Raw genomic sequence first — 14621 nt, forward strand, 5'->3', positions numbered from 1 at the left:
GGATCATGACCTGAGCCGAAGGCAGTCGCTTAACCAACTGAGCCACCCAGGCGCCCTCCCTGGGAACATTCTAAGCTCTTCTTAACTCAGCGCAGGGTAACAGTTGTGGTGAGCCATCAAATGATTGAGACCCCTCATTGCTCATGGAGCCAGGTTAGAGTTAGACCTGGCACAGACTGTGTCCTGGGAGCAAATATTGAGAATCTTGTCCTCGAGAGAGAATCCCATTCCATCTAAACGATTAATCCACAAGGCCATATGGAAGGTGTTGTCCAAGGTTCTGGTCCAAAACAGAAGAGAGAGCTTAGAAGAGTCTTAGAGTAAGGGACATGAAACAGGCACTAGGGAGGAAGCCTGGATGGATTTCTAACCTGGAGTTCAAGGTTCCTGGAATAGTTTATCAATACATTCACTTAATCAACTAATGTGTTTTGAGTACATGTCACATGTCAAGCAGTGATTTGGACAATAGAGATACCATAGTGAGCCAGACAAGCTTGGTTCCTGCCATCAGGAAACTGGTAACCTGGTGGAAGAGATCCATGTTACAAAAACAGCACTAATGCCTAGCACTAAGCAGCCCTCAGGCTACACCATTCCCTGACCACTCTGTGCAGGAAGTACTGTTCTGACCGCCTGCTTTGACAGATGAGGAAATTGAAAGAACGAATGGCCAAGGGCATCATCTGTAGTCACACAGCTAATGAACAATGGTGGGGGGGGACTTAAATTAGGCAGTTCGGATCCAGAGTTAATCTTTCTAGAGTCAACTCCTTCCCCTCCCCGCACTGGATCAAGTTTTCTTGATACCTGTTTTCCAAGTCCTTTGTTGTTTTCTTTAAGAGCATGCATCACATTCTGTGATTCTATTTCTGTGTGATTACTTGATGAGGGAGCATAGCAAAATGGTTGTGTCAGTCAGTTCAGGCTTCGTTATGCTCCAGTAACAGATGACCTCGAAATCCAAGTGGCTTACAATAACATTTCTTGGTCGTGCTACTTGTCCAAGTCTTTGCTGACCTTATCTTCCTTTTGCAGTGCCTTGTCAAAAGCAGCCAATAGTAACGAAGGAGTGCTCTTGATCTAAAGCACGGTCTACCAAGTGACTGCAGGCAACAGTTACGCCAAATGCCTCACCACTGCGTAAAAGAGGTCACCATCTTTCCAGCCTCTGGGGATGGTTCCTCCCTGCCCGCTCTCTGGCCCCAGAGTCAGTGTCCCATATTTTCGAATTTGACAGCACCCCTCATCCGGTATCAATTTATCATTCATCTTAGGCTGAGGGTCCCCAAATCGCAGTGACTTACAACAAGAAATGCTTATTTCTTACTCATGCTCTGTGGTCATCATGGTTCAGCTTCAGCTCTGTGTCATCTTGCCTTTTTCTGGGACTGAAGAAGCAGCCCCCATCTGGGACACTGCCAGTCCAGTGGCAGAGAGTAAAAAGCGATGTGGTAGGTCACGTGATGGCTCTTCAAGCTTTTGATTGGGAATGGCACACGTCTCTGCCATTTATATCCCATTGGTTAAAGGCACGTAGCCAAGTCTGACGCTAATGATGCAGGGACATGGAATAGCTCAGTCGGGGGTTGGGGGGAGGACACAGGAGGGGCTTCACAGGACAGAGCAGTGAATCAGCCTGTTCAAGTCGTTGAGGAGCATGCACTGACCGGCACAAGCTGATGCAGAGTTGGCAGACAGCTGTGGTTTGAGGAATGAAGAATGCCAGGGCATTTTCCCAAGGGCACAGGATCTGTTCCATCCTAGCTGTTTGTCAGTGAGCAGACACAGCTATGAAGGGCTCTGAGCAGTGCCTTCCAAAATAGGGACCCAACTGGACCCTGCAGCCAGATAGCTGGTGTCTGATATTTCTTCAAGATTGTGAACTTCCCATTGAACAAGTGAGCCATGTCTGTGCATTCGAGGGGAGGGGGGCATATTATCAACAACAAAAACTGCCACAAATTTGGGCAGCTTCAGCTGAAAACAAAGGGTGGGGGCTATTACAGAAAACCCGGGTGATTCATTGCATAGACTCCAAAGGAGGGTCGACAGGGCCAAGAGCAGGGGAGGCGGGGGGAAGGCAGGAATGGGGGCAGCTCCAGGGGCCTCAGCAGTTAAGAGTTCATGGATCCGCTCGAGCTACACATGTCTTAGCTACAGAACTGCCTCATCTCTGTGTCTTTCCTGGGAAGAGACAGCCTTCTTGGCCCCTTGACAGCCCACTCTCACCCATGGGCAGGTGGTAGAGTCACAGAACCCAGACTATTCGGGGCCCACCCCTGGCCGGAGCCATTCTCAGAGAAGGGGTCACTGTTAGACATTATAGGCCAATGCAAGGACACCTGCTCCTGCCTCTTCACAACTGCCTGCCCCAGTCCCTAGCTCTGCACCCTCTTATCTTGTTCTGAAATGTACAGAGAGCAGGAGGAACAGGGGAAGGGCAGCAACAGAACGGGGATGAGCAGCTAAGGCCCAGGCCCGAGCAGTGGGCAGGCACTGCTCCCTAGAGACAGACACAGAAGGCTGCAGAGAGACTGCTCAGCCAGCGATCCCAGTCCAGGGCACCTGCTCCTCGTCTCATCCTGGGCCACGCCAATCCTACTTTCCTGTAACCCAGTTTCCTTTCATCTGCAGTTCTCAGCTTCTTCTCCTCTTATACCTACATGATAGATGATATTCAGATACTCAGCCCACTCCCAGGGGCTTCCTAAGGCTGTGTGAACCTCCAGGCTCACTGGCTTTTCATCCACTAGAGAAAGCATACTAGCCTGCAAATGAGTGAGATATTTCTTTATCTTGTTAAAAAAAAAAATCAGACATTCACAAACCAGTAATTCATTATTTAAAAAAGTGACTTGCTTTATATAATAACTGAGTAAAGCATATACACACATGCCACCTATATTCACCCTGTAGCTAAAGACCACTGTGACTTGATCCTTTTACTTCCTTCCCTTTGGTGTTCTTGAAAGGTCTCCTGGGTATTCTGTATTTGTTAATACTCTTAGTTGCAAGTGACAGAGACCCAACTCAAACCAACTTAAATGCAAAAAAGTTTTTCTCTCATGTAACTGACAAGGCCATGTCTGGCTCCAGCTTCAGGCAGGGCTGGATCCAGGGGCAGGAATGAAGCTTGCTGCACTCTTGTCTTCTCTTTTCTTCCTTTCCTTTCCCCTCTCCTTATTCCTCTTCCTCTTCCTCCTCCTCTTCTTTTCTCCCTTCCACCTGCCCTCCCTCCCATTTTGGCTATGGTTCCCTTCATATGTAACTTTAGTCTCTCTCATATTCAAGTGGAAAAGGCTTCCCTGATTTACCTGAGGAAGAAGGCAGCAAGTAGCTCTGGGCCTAGAGCCTTCTAGCATGCTTGCACAAATAGAAAATCTGAGGGAGGACTTTCATTGGTCCAGACTGGATCAACATGTCCATCCTGGAACCAATCCCTAGGCCAAGGCAATGGGGTAGACTGTGAAACATGCCTACCGTTATGGCCAGAGTGAAGCAAGATGCTGTTACAAGAAAGCAAATAAAGCTGCCAGCATCAAGAATCCTTGCAGCTGCCTTCTCCAGTTTGTCTCTGGTCTCTCGCTGCTAATTCCCTCCGGCTCAGCCCTCAGTTTCCATGCAGGAAGCCCAGATGGCCCCGGCCCCCTGACTCTCTCCTGGGACAGAGGAGCTGACAAGGGAAACACTGAGCCCAGGGGACACCAAGAGCTCAGAATGACACGGGAAGAGAAGACAGAACAAGGTGGGAGATTCGGGTTGCTGCCTGGGTTGGCTGGGTGGCAAACAGCCCCAGAGATGGTGGTAGAGAGATGGCTGACACCCATGCTGTGGGTACGAGGCCCAGAATGAAGCACACGAGCTATGAATCTAAGTCAAAATTTCCAAGCCCAGCAATGGTGCCGAGCGGCTGCTGGCCTGGCCGTCCTGCCCAGGTACACAGTGGGAGGCAGAAATCAGGCCTCGCTTAGTCTTTCCTATTCAGTCTTATGCTCAAAGACCGCACCCTGGTCCAAAGCTCACTTTTCTCCCCTGTCCCCCAGACAGGCCTACAGAAGGGGCTGTGTCACCTCTAGCCCCAGCTCGCTTTCCAGGCCCTTTGGATGGTTATGACTCAGAAGACTCTGAGAATTCCTCGGATGTGCTGATAGGTGGAGGGACAGTCCCACCTGAAGTCACAGGATGCTATCAACTCTTCAGCCCTGAGCTGCTTTTCCAGCCTCATCTCCCCACCCCCGGGGGCACTCTCTTTCCCCAAAATGGCAAGGTAGTGCCAAGCCTCCGTGCCTTTGTTTGTCCTTTCCCTTCTGACAGCGGTCCCTCATCCTACTCCATTATCTGGGTACACTACTCTCCTCCTAGGCTGTTCTCGAAACTCATCACTCACAGACCAACCCCTGCTCTGAGGCTGCTCTCAGCCTGGCTGTGAGGCGCATCTCTTCCCTTTTCGGAAGGCTGTCTCCCCACTCGGCTCCCCAGGGGGCACCCATGTCTTGCTCCTCTCTGCTCCCCGGTGCCCAGCTCAGGCCACACCCTAGTGGGCATGAAGGAGTGTCTGCTGAATCAAACTGGATCGTCAATTGGCTATGCACTGAGTGCCTGTTACAGACCGCTCCACACACACCTGGCGGGCTCAGGTACTTAGCCTCTCCTGTTCTGTTCCACCAGGGAAATGGGCTCACAGGGGGGAGCTCTGAGCTGGGGCCCTTGCTTTCCACACTGGTGCTCCTTCCCAGCTCTGGCAAACAGGAATGTTTATAAATGTTTTCCTTCCCTTAATGTACCTGGTTCTGTGGTTAGTGAACAGAAGATCATTTTGGAAATGACTCCCCTTCACTCCTGATTTAGCATCAGTGCCCTGCGGCCCTGAGCGCTGTAACTGACCTCTGTGTCAAGGGGTTAATGACCAGTAGCCAAACACTTAAATCAGCCTGCCCTTTCTGCAGAAGGGTCAGCAGCTCATTCTTGGTAAAGAGGACAAAGCCCATTTCTAGCACACATTACAGATGTCACAGTCACTACTCTAAATTGAGATTGAATAAAGCAAGCCTCGCTCCTTCTCTGCCCCCACCCCCCTGCACGAGGCAGGCCGGCGGCCTGCCTGCCGTTTCCGGGAATCCTTACGCACAGACCCACTGGCCAGGCCGACTCAGGACGGAGGCCAGAGGTGAGGGGGTTGAGGCTGGGCAGCTGGACTGGGAGTCCCTTCCCTACTGGGTCCCCACCTGCCTTGTTCTCACCCTGCAGTCCCTGTGGCCAGGCCCATGGCTAGCAGCTTTACAGGTCTGGAAACTGAGGCTCAGAGTGGCTTCTCAGCCACAAAGTGAGGGCAGGGCTGCCGAGTGGAAACCCAGGTCCACTTGACTCTATCCCACCAGATCAGTGGTCCTCAAACGTTCTCATGCATCTGACTTACCTGGACGGCTTGTTAAAACACAAACTCCCGGGCTCTGTTCAGAGTTTCTGATTCAGCAGGTGTGGGGTTGGGCTCAAAATGTGTACTTCTATCAAGTTCCTAGATGATGCTGGGACCACACTTAGAGAACCGTTCTCCTAAACAGTGGTGCTTCCTAACCCCTAGGCCGCCCTCATCAGAGTCTTACAAACAGTGCCTCTGCAGATGGGGATCCCGCTTGGCCCCAAGATGAGAGGGAGGCTTGGAATCCAGGTGGTCGTAGGTGCTGTCCCAATGTTTCCTCCCTAGGCTGCACAAAATGTCCTTACGACAGCTAGTTTTGAACCTTGGTTGCACATTGAAATCACCTGGAACAGACTCCATACCTAGGCCTCACCTTCTAAGACTAATGTAGACTTTAAAGCTCCCCAGGTGATTCTACTGTGTGACCAAGGTAAAGAGCACTGCCTTCGCTTGGTTGCATTTAGGAGTGTGTCCCTTTGATCGCTCCATTCTCCCCCACTTCATTTGCTCACAGTTCTTTCTCTTCTTCCAAAACCCAGCACCCATCCCCTCCTCCCAGAAGCCCACCCCATGCAGTGGTCCAGCCCACAGGTTGGCTTTCCCTCCAGTGATCTTTGCCACCCCACCCCCATTTTGATACTTTGTAATCATGCCATTGTTTGTGGTTTTTGGACCCCTAGACTGTCACTCCCCTGGTGTGTTTCCCCACCCCCACAGAGGACTGGGCTCTGAAAACTTGCTGGGCTGCAAACAAATCCTTGAAGGTCTAGATCTCCTGCAAGTACCCAAAGAAATGACCCTGCTCCACCCTGGATCACTTTCCCCACAAAAGCACCCTGCAAATAGAGTTGTTTTCTCCCTGTAGTAGGTTCTAGAGCCTCTTGTTAAAAGTGCCCCACAATGACTCCCCTCCTCCCACCCCCTCAGCACCCTCCAGGCTGAGGAAGGTTTTAGCCAAATACCACTACTGCCACCCCTTCTCCCGATGACAGAGTGTCTCTAAATGTCTCTACCTTACCTCATTTTTCAAGGTCACCCACTCGATAGGCCAGCAGTGTTACTGCCCCAAATCCACATGCCCATTGTTTGGAAGAGAGCTGGGACTTCTCTTGCACCTTGGAACCATGTTATTAAGTCATTTAACCAACCCCATTTTGTTCCTGATTTGCCTGGGAGGCCCTCCTCCCTCTCCCCCTGCCTGTCTCAGCCTCTGCTCTGGCGGGGGGCCCTGCCAAGGGCTGGGGGAGACGAGACCATCTGCGGTGCTCGACCCGGGAGTGGGATGAAGGCCCTGAGTTGCCAAGGTCTCAGGCCAGTGACTCAAAGATATTTACCAGTAAGAATTTTTTTAATATATGAAGATAATAAGAGGGCCCACCCTAACTCTAACCTCAAGCAAAGAAATACAGTATCTCGATTTGCCCATGGGACCTAATCATAAGTGGGGGTGTTATTTTTTTCAGTAATATGAAGAGAAAAGCTCACAGAACCCTATGACTTGTCACTCAGAACAAGGTCAAAGGTCATGTGGCTTTCCTCTAGACCAGGGCCAACAAACTACAGCCCATGCACAGCCCTTATTTTTGTAAATGAAGCATTATCAGAACACAACCATCCATTTACTGTGTTTAGCTGTGTTCATGCTACGATGGCAGAGTTGAGTTTTCAGACTGTATGTCCCTCTGTGCAGGAAAGAGTTAACACAGCAGGCCTGTGCCGTCCTTTGAAAGGCCTGCTTACCATGTTGGCCCTTGATAGGCATCTGGGAACTTGGATTTCAGAAGGGTTCCCACCATTCCCAGATGTGTTAAGAGTGGCTCGCTGTGCCTGACCAGACTGTACAAACAATATGGTTTATGCTAAACACCTGCTTTGCTCCTGGGAGTCTGGAATGTTGGTATGTACCAGGCAGAGGCTGCCTACATGACCAGCCCTGATAAAAAACCCAGCTGAGTCTGTAAGAGCTTTCCCCGTAGGTGACATCCTACCTGTGTTGTCCCAGTTGCTTGCTGGGGGAATTAAGCGCATCCTGTGTGACCACTAGGAGAAGACCCTTGGAAGCTGGCACCTGGTTTCCCCCAGACTTTGCCCTATGTGCCTTTTCCCTTTGCTGATAGGACTTGTATCCTTTTGCTATAAGAAATCATAACCGTAAGTACAAATATGGGCAGAGTCTTCTGAGTCCTAATGAATCATCAAATCTGGGAGTAGCCTTAGGGACCGCCCAACATACTGTAAAGCCAAAAATATTTGCTACCTGGCCCTTTAAGGAAAAGTTAGCCAACCTTGCTCTACACAGCCTTAGTCTGGGTAGAAATTATGAGTTACATGCCTCCTATCGCACAGGACTCTCAGCTCCCCAAGGCCTGGCACAGGTCTTTTGCTCTGTATCTTCGGGCCAAGTGCAGTATCTTACATGAAATATATGGAGGGAGGAAGTCAGCAAACCTGCAAATAATGGATTCAAGCCATGTTTTTTTAAACTATGGGTGGTGAAATCAATTTAAAAGTGTATGACCAATGCTTTTCAGGGAAAGAATAGAAGAGGAAATATCAGATTGCATTGCATATGGTGAGACTAAGGTTCATGTCTTGAAAATTTTGTCTGTTATACATGCAGACCAGCGACTATCCCGGATGATGATGTAAAAGGGCTTTCTTCTTGTCCATTGCAATGGAAAAATCATGTGAAGCCCACTGGATTGTGCTCCCTTTGCCAACTGCCCAGGGAGAAGCCCCCTCGGACCCTCCCCATCTCTCCGGTCCTTACACTTAACCGCGTTCTTGCCCCACCCCGCAGAACGTGTACTACACGAGCAGTCAGCAGATCCACGTGGGCGTCCTGAGCCCCACGATCGACGACGACGACAACCGGTGCCTGGTGGACGTCAACAGTCGGCCACGGCTCATCGAGTGCAGTTATGCCAAAGCCAAGAGAATGAAGCTCCACTGGCAGTTCTCTCAGGTAACAGCCCCCGAGCCGCCGGCAAGAGCAACGGGAGTGAAGAGCAGTGGAAGGTCCACAGGGGCCCCAGAGTGTGGGGGGCAGGGGTCACAGTGACAATAGGGAGGCTGCGACTGGGGGCCAGCTCTCGGGATTGACTGGGCACCTACCATGTGCCAGGGCCTTCACGTCCATTATTAGCTGTCTCCTGATGCTGGCTCTACAGGGGAAATTATTGTTGTTGTTGTTGTTTTACTATCATTTTATTTAATTTGTAGACATAAGGAAACAGGCTCAGAGGGGGAAGTCATCTGCCCAAAGTCACACCGTAAGGAGCAGGCCTGGGATTTAGACTCGGGCCGCTCTGACTTTAAACCCTCGCCTTTCTTCTCCACATATCCTTTCTCCCGAGGTGAAGCCCAGTGTCCCAGGTGTAGACAGTGCTGGGGTGTCTCTGGCCTTGTGCCCGACTCTGCCTTCCTCCCAGGATGGGCTCCCTCTAGGGGAGGAGGCTTCCTCAAAAGACCCTGTGGATGCAGCATTCCTGTGTTAAGTCTCCATCAGTTCTGAGGCCCGTATTTGACTTCCTGCTCTCCATTGGCCCAGTTATAAGATGAAGCCCAAAGATTAGGATGCCCAGTGGGAGACGGCCCACAGTGACCCCACAGAGGCCTCCCAGCCCCCAGGGCATCCACTAAGTTAGAGCTGGTTTCCCCCCATAGGCAGGGACACCCACCGCCCAGGTGGTGCAGAGGAAGTGCTCAGAACAGGAAGTGAGGAACCCATCACGTTCTAAGGCATCGGGGACTGTACGTGGTGGATGCTTCCAGGGAAGTCAGAAAGGGAATGTCCATATTTGTGGGACTGAGTGGCAGGACCCCGACTCAAGCCTCCCAGCAAGCTGCTCCTGCCCTAGGGAGGAAGCTGACAGGTGCTGGAAGAGGCTTCGTAGTTACTGTCCCCGTGGTGGGGGGGCAGGGAAGAGGGGGCCCTGGCCATCTCTATATTCTACGGGCATGGGGAACCTTTCGCCTGTGACCTGGGTATGGGCAACCAGAGCACTGAGGTCCTAGATGAGTGGTGAAGGTCAATACCGAGTTCAAAACAAGGTCCTAGATTTAGGGGCTCGTTGGAGAACAGGAGCAAGGGCCTGGACGAGAGCCTTGTGATCCCAGGAAAGCAGATGCTAGGGAGCAGCACGGGGAGCCAAATGGGAGCACTTCTGAGGGCAGGTAGGAGATGTGTGCTGCTGCTTGGAGTCCTGGCTGGGCCCCCAGTGCTGCGCCAGGCCAGTGACTCCCGCCCTGCTCCTTCCTGTTTACATGACCTTCGCCGCATGTTGTAAACTATAAAGAGCAATAGCCAGCCTTCATAGAGTGCTAAGTGCCAGACTTTGTAAGCCCGGGGCACAGAGCAGCTCAGTTAACCCTCACAACGGCTGCCAGATACCGTCATCCCGGCGTTCCACACAAAGCTGTTAAATACCATGCCCAGCGTGGTCCTGGGGGTGACTGTCCACACATTGTTTCAAACTCTCTTTTACTTCCAGTTGGGGCCTGTTGGTAGCAGCACCTGGAAGAAGGTCAGGGTCAGGGCTGAGGTTTGAGAATACGGGGCACAGCTTCCTCGCGCCTCCCTCTCTCTTGCTGAAGTCCCTGTTCTCACCCCAGACTCTGCCTCTGTCACGCCCCCTGTCAGCTGTGTAGCCCTGAGGGACACGGGGCGGGGCTACATTTCCCCTCTGGCCTCCTTTACGTGGAGAGGCCGAGAGAGGGCCAGAGGTGGGTCAGGGAGGAAGGCCAGATGCATGCTCCGTGCTCTCCAAAGCAGCTCAGGCTAGATGCAACATTGGCCTGCAGCCTGGAGGCAACAGAGAGGAAGGGACACATGGGCCGCATGGAGGTGAGTGGGGCTGACTTTGCTGGGGTGAAACGGAGATCGTCCCCTCCAGAGGCTCTGTGCAGGGGCTCCCATCAGGCTGCTCTCTGCTGCCTTCAGCCAGGCCTGCGGGGCCCATGAGCTCAGCTTCCCCACTGAGAACTGGGAAGGAAGCCGCACAGGAAGGTGGTGGGTGCGGAGCCAGAGCAGGGCAGCTGGCTTTTCAGAAGAGACAGTACTTCAGGGGCGCCTGGGTGGCTCAGTCGTTAAGCGTCTGCCTTCGGCTCAGGTCATGATCCCAGGGTCCTGGGATCGAGCCCCGCATCGGGCTCCCTGCTCGGCGGGAAGTCTGCTTCTCCCTCTCCCACTCCCCCTGCTTGTGTTCCCTCTCTCGCTGTGTCTCTCTCTGTCAAATAAATAAATAAATAAATAATCTTTAAAAAAAAAAAAAAGAAGAGACAGTACTTCACCTTGAAGAATGTGTAGGAGCTTGCTCCATATGAAAACCGGGAAGGGCATTCCAGTGAGAGGGAACAGCATGCGCAAAAGCTGTGGGGCCGCCAACCCTGGCTATGTTCAGGGAGCTGTGGAGAGTCAGGCGTGGCCGGGTCCTGGAGGGCACGGGGTGGGGGTGTGGTGGCTGCCGATGGGCCTGGAAGAGCAGCTGGGCCAGGTTGTGGACACCATGGGCCTAGAGTTGGGCCTGTGGGAGTGAAAATGTACAGCTGGGGACTGGCCTGTTTAGGTCTGGGCTTTGGAATGCTCCTGTGGCAGAGACTGTGGAGCTGAATGGGAAGGGGGAGATTCTAGAAGGGGAAGAGAGGCAGGAAGAGGAGCTAGCAGGAGGCTGAAATGCAGTGTGAACATTTAGCCGTTCCCTCCTCCCTCTCCTCCAAGAGTGACCTCGGGGTCCTTAGGGCCCTGCCTGGCCACCGAGATCTCTCAGGGCAAGGTCTAAGGCTGCCCCTTGGAACCCAGCTTCTGGTGGTGTGGCTAGGAGGCCTCTAATGGACAAGCATGCCACTTCAACTGGCCAGGAGAAGGAGTAGGAGCTTCGGGCAGTTCTGGAATAGCCCCTGGAGGGCGGGGCGCAGCCAGGCAGGCACCTGATGCTCAGGGGACTCTGTGTCACCGGGGTATGTGTGCTCTTGAACTGAAGTGAGCTCCCTGGCCCTTTTGCAAGCCTTGTTCCTCCGAGGAGCTCCGGAATCACCAGGGAAACAGAGCTCAGTAGAGCCTCAGCCCCACTGCGTCCAGCCTTGTGAAGTGCGGTGTTAATAAGCCAAAGCAGCTCCATCTCCAAGACGGCAAAACGAGATGAAATCCACCTGGCCAAGATCACACAGCCTGAGCTGGAGTTCAAATAGGCTGGTTGCATCCGAACCACGCCCGGGCACGTTGCCCTTTCTTCCAACCCTCCCAGACGGACATGCCCGGAGGTCTCAGGCTGAGGTGACTCATCTCTATCTCCAGATCCAGGGCCTTGGTGCCCCTGCCTGGCCCTCATCTCCTCTGTCCATCCCTGACTGGGGCAGAGAAAGGAACATACCCCTAAAATAGACGTCCTCGAGGCAAAGACACCCCCAAATCCAGCACTTTCCTTTCCTCATCTGAGTGCATGACCTTGAACGGGCAGCCCCACGTGACTCCTACTTGAAAGGACATAGTGACCAACAAAGCAGGCAGTGTTTTGGATGCGGAACCCTGGAGCCTGAGCAGTTTTCAGCCACTTACACATATATCCAGTTAAACTCCCAGGGTGCTTTGGCAGTCACATCTTTGATCCTTCTCCCAAGAAGAACTGTTTGGAAACCATATTTTTTAAATCCTTAATTTGCAAACCCAGAGCAGCCCTCTCACTTGATATTTAAGATTAATGTATGTGGAATTTTTGTTTAATGCAAAATAATTGATATTTCTCAAGCAACCTGGATTCTGTCCGCAAGCCCTCATTGGTTAGGAACTACTGTTGACAAGGCCAGAGGATGCTGGAAGCCTCTTACATGATTAAATCATGTGCTTGGGCTAATTCTCTTGCAACAGGTTTTAATCTTTGCAAATTACATAGAGATCCTACCAAGGAGAATGATCTGGTGCAGAAGTTGGGCTGAAGGAAGCTTTTACTGGTGCATCTCAAATCTCTTTTCCGGTTTCACATTCTGCATTATTTACTCTCCTGAGGGCTGCATTTAAACTCCACAGACACTCAGGCTGAATTAATTTCAGAATAATCTAGTGCAATTCTCCCAGGTTCTCCCACAAAGAAGATAGGCATTTGCATATCTTAGTGTTCCATCTCATACCCTGATTTTCTGTTTAACAAATAAAATGCCTTTCTTCTATCCCCTGCAAGCTCTTCTGAATTTCTGATGCTCGGGATGAATCAGGACAGTGTTAGATACTGACACTGAGCAACCACATTTGATGAAAACATCTCTTGGCAATGCTGATGTACAGGGCTCTGATGAGCCATTTTCTGATGATGAACATTCTTTCCTTCAGTCATTCATCAAACATTTATCGAGCACGGGGGTTGGGCAGGAGGGATGCAGACATGAAACAGACACGGCCTCTGCCCTGGAGGAGCATATAAACATGAAACAAAGTGGATGATGAGACCAGAAATGAGCGAGGTGTGGTGTGCCGGGACCCCAGCATGAGGGGCTCAGGAATGGTTTCACATTCAAGGCTTGTTTGATTCAGATCTTGAAAGTTGTAGGACAGTTCCCAGGTGTAAAGAGGGAGAACATCCCATGCAGAGGCTCAGCCTGGGCAAAGGCAATTAAATACAGACCATGTTTGAGGAACAGAAGCCCAGTGTTGGTTCGGGGGAACTTAGAATTTCCAAAGGAGCACGAGAGAGATCAGACGTAAGTGTCAGTTTGGGTGCAGATAATGGTGATCATTGAAACCCATGTCAACAAATTGGACTTCACCTTAAAAGCAAAGGGAGGAAGCAGGAGAAGTTTTAAGCAGGGAATGGCCATAATGGAGTCTGAATCCCTCTGGTAGTGGAGTGTAGGGTGGACTGAGACAAAAGAGACAGGGAAGCAAGTTGGGTGGGGCTGCCCCAGCATTCCCATGAGAGATGGGGCAGACTTGGTTGCTCGGGGGGCATGGATCAAGACAGCTGTTGCGGGGGACTTTGAGACATTGCTGCAGTTTGTTGGAAGTAGTGATGCATGAAATGCAAGGAGTTGTGAGGGGGGATTATTAATCCAGAACCACCCTAGGCTCTGGGTTTGACGAACAGTTGGTGGGCAGCCAGCATTGTCCCTCTCAAGCCACACACTGTGTCTAGATGTCCAACATTTCCCACATCAACACATGATGAAATTTCATGAACACCAGAAGTCGTCGTTATTGCCTTCTGAGATTTCTCTAGCTTGTGATTCCTCCTGGTATAAAGAATGTCCTAAACTGACAACTATAAATTATAGGACTTTCAGTCTTCTGAGAGTATCCTACATACTGAGATTTGGAGGATTCTGGGATTTGGTGATGAAGTGTCCCCTCCCCAATGGAAGGGGAGGGAGTAAGCAGATAGCAGGTCACTGCAGAGAACTTTGTGGCAGGACACCTGCCAAGCAACACAAGGGACTGCTTCTCCATGGTAATGAGGTGCCGCCCTTCCCCCACTACTGTTCCTTTGAATAGTGATGCAGATGCTGGAGCCCTCTCTTCAAGATGTTCCCAACGGGATTCTTGCCATAGGAAGGCTGTTATGATGTGTATCTTCTAAGGTCCAACCTCCTTCAATTCTACCTATTTGAACGCATGGTTGAAGGAATGCAGACTGTTGGACCAGGAAGACCAGGAGCACCTTAGCTCTGCCTTCTAACAGCTAAAGGGCTGCCCTACGCACAGGAAAGCAGTCTTGTCCTGTTGGTTCTGATGGGGGGACTAGCGAATCCAGGACAATTGATAGAGCAGCTTTCTCGTAGCCAGACTTGTCCAGATATGAAGTTGGCAGCTTGGGGAGGAGGTGGGCTCCAGGGATCACGCAGCGGGCCATCTAAGGCTCTACAGCTCTAACTGGATTTAGACTGGATGGCTTTAAGGGCTTGCCAACCCTGGAATTCTGTAATGCTAAGCTGAAACTAGACAGTAAGCCCTGAGGAGCACTTTCCCACCTAGAAGCTGCTCTGGGCCCACCTCAGTAAAAGGCCCCGCAAGTTCAAAAATGAGCTGAACTCCTTGTATGAGGACCATCTTTATCCTACTCTCTGCAATTGGTTTTCCATTATTTCCATGTCCCTCTCTTCCATCAACCACGACACCAGAGGGCAGGGCTGTCTTACAAGTCCAGGGTCTCCAGCACCTAACAGAGAGCTGAGACAGAGGAGCGCCCCCCAAAGTGCTGTTAATTGAATGAAG

At 51.4% G+C, this 14621-nt stretch overlaps 1 protein-coding gene across 2 annotated transcripts in view; it reads left to right on the plus strand.

The window, feature by feature from the left end:
* The window catches only part of GALNT18 (polypeptide N-acetylgalactosaminyltransferase 18), a 311471-nt gene that overhangs the window by 287776 nt on the left and 9074 nt on the right, over positions 1-14621 (plus strand). For both annotated transcript variants that reach the window (XM_081798606.1, XM_081798604.1), the window contains one exon: positions 8223-8387. In XM_081798606.1, coding sequence (XP_081654732.1) covers positions 8223-8387 — 165 coding nt within the window. The remainder of the gene's footprint in view (positions 1-8222; positions 8388-14621) is intronic.

The sequence above is a fragment of the Leptonychotes weddellii genome, chromosome 11, assembly GCF_054177405.1.
Source record: "Leptonychotes weddellii isolate Sample4059 chromosome 11, ASM5417740v2, whole genome shotgun sequence".
Classification (NCBI taxonomy): Eukaryota; Metazoa; Chordata; class Mammalia; order Carnivora; family Phocidae; genus Leptonychotes; species Leptonychotes weddellii.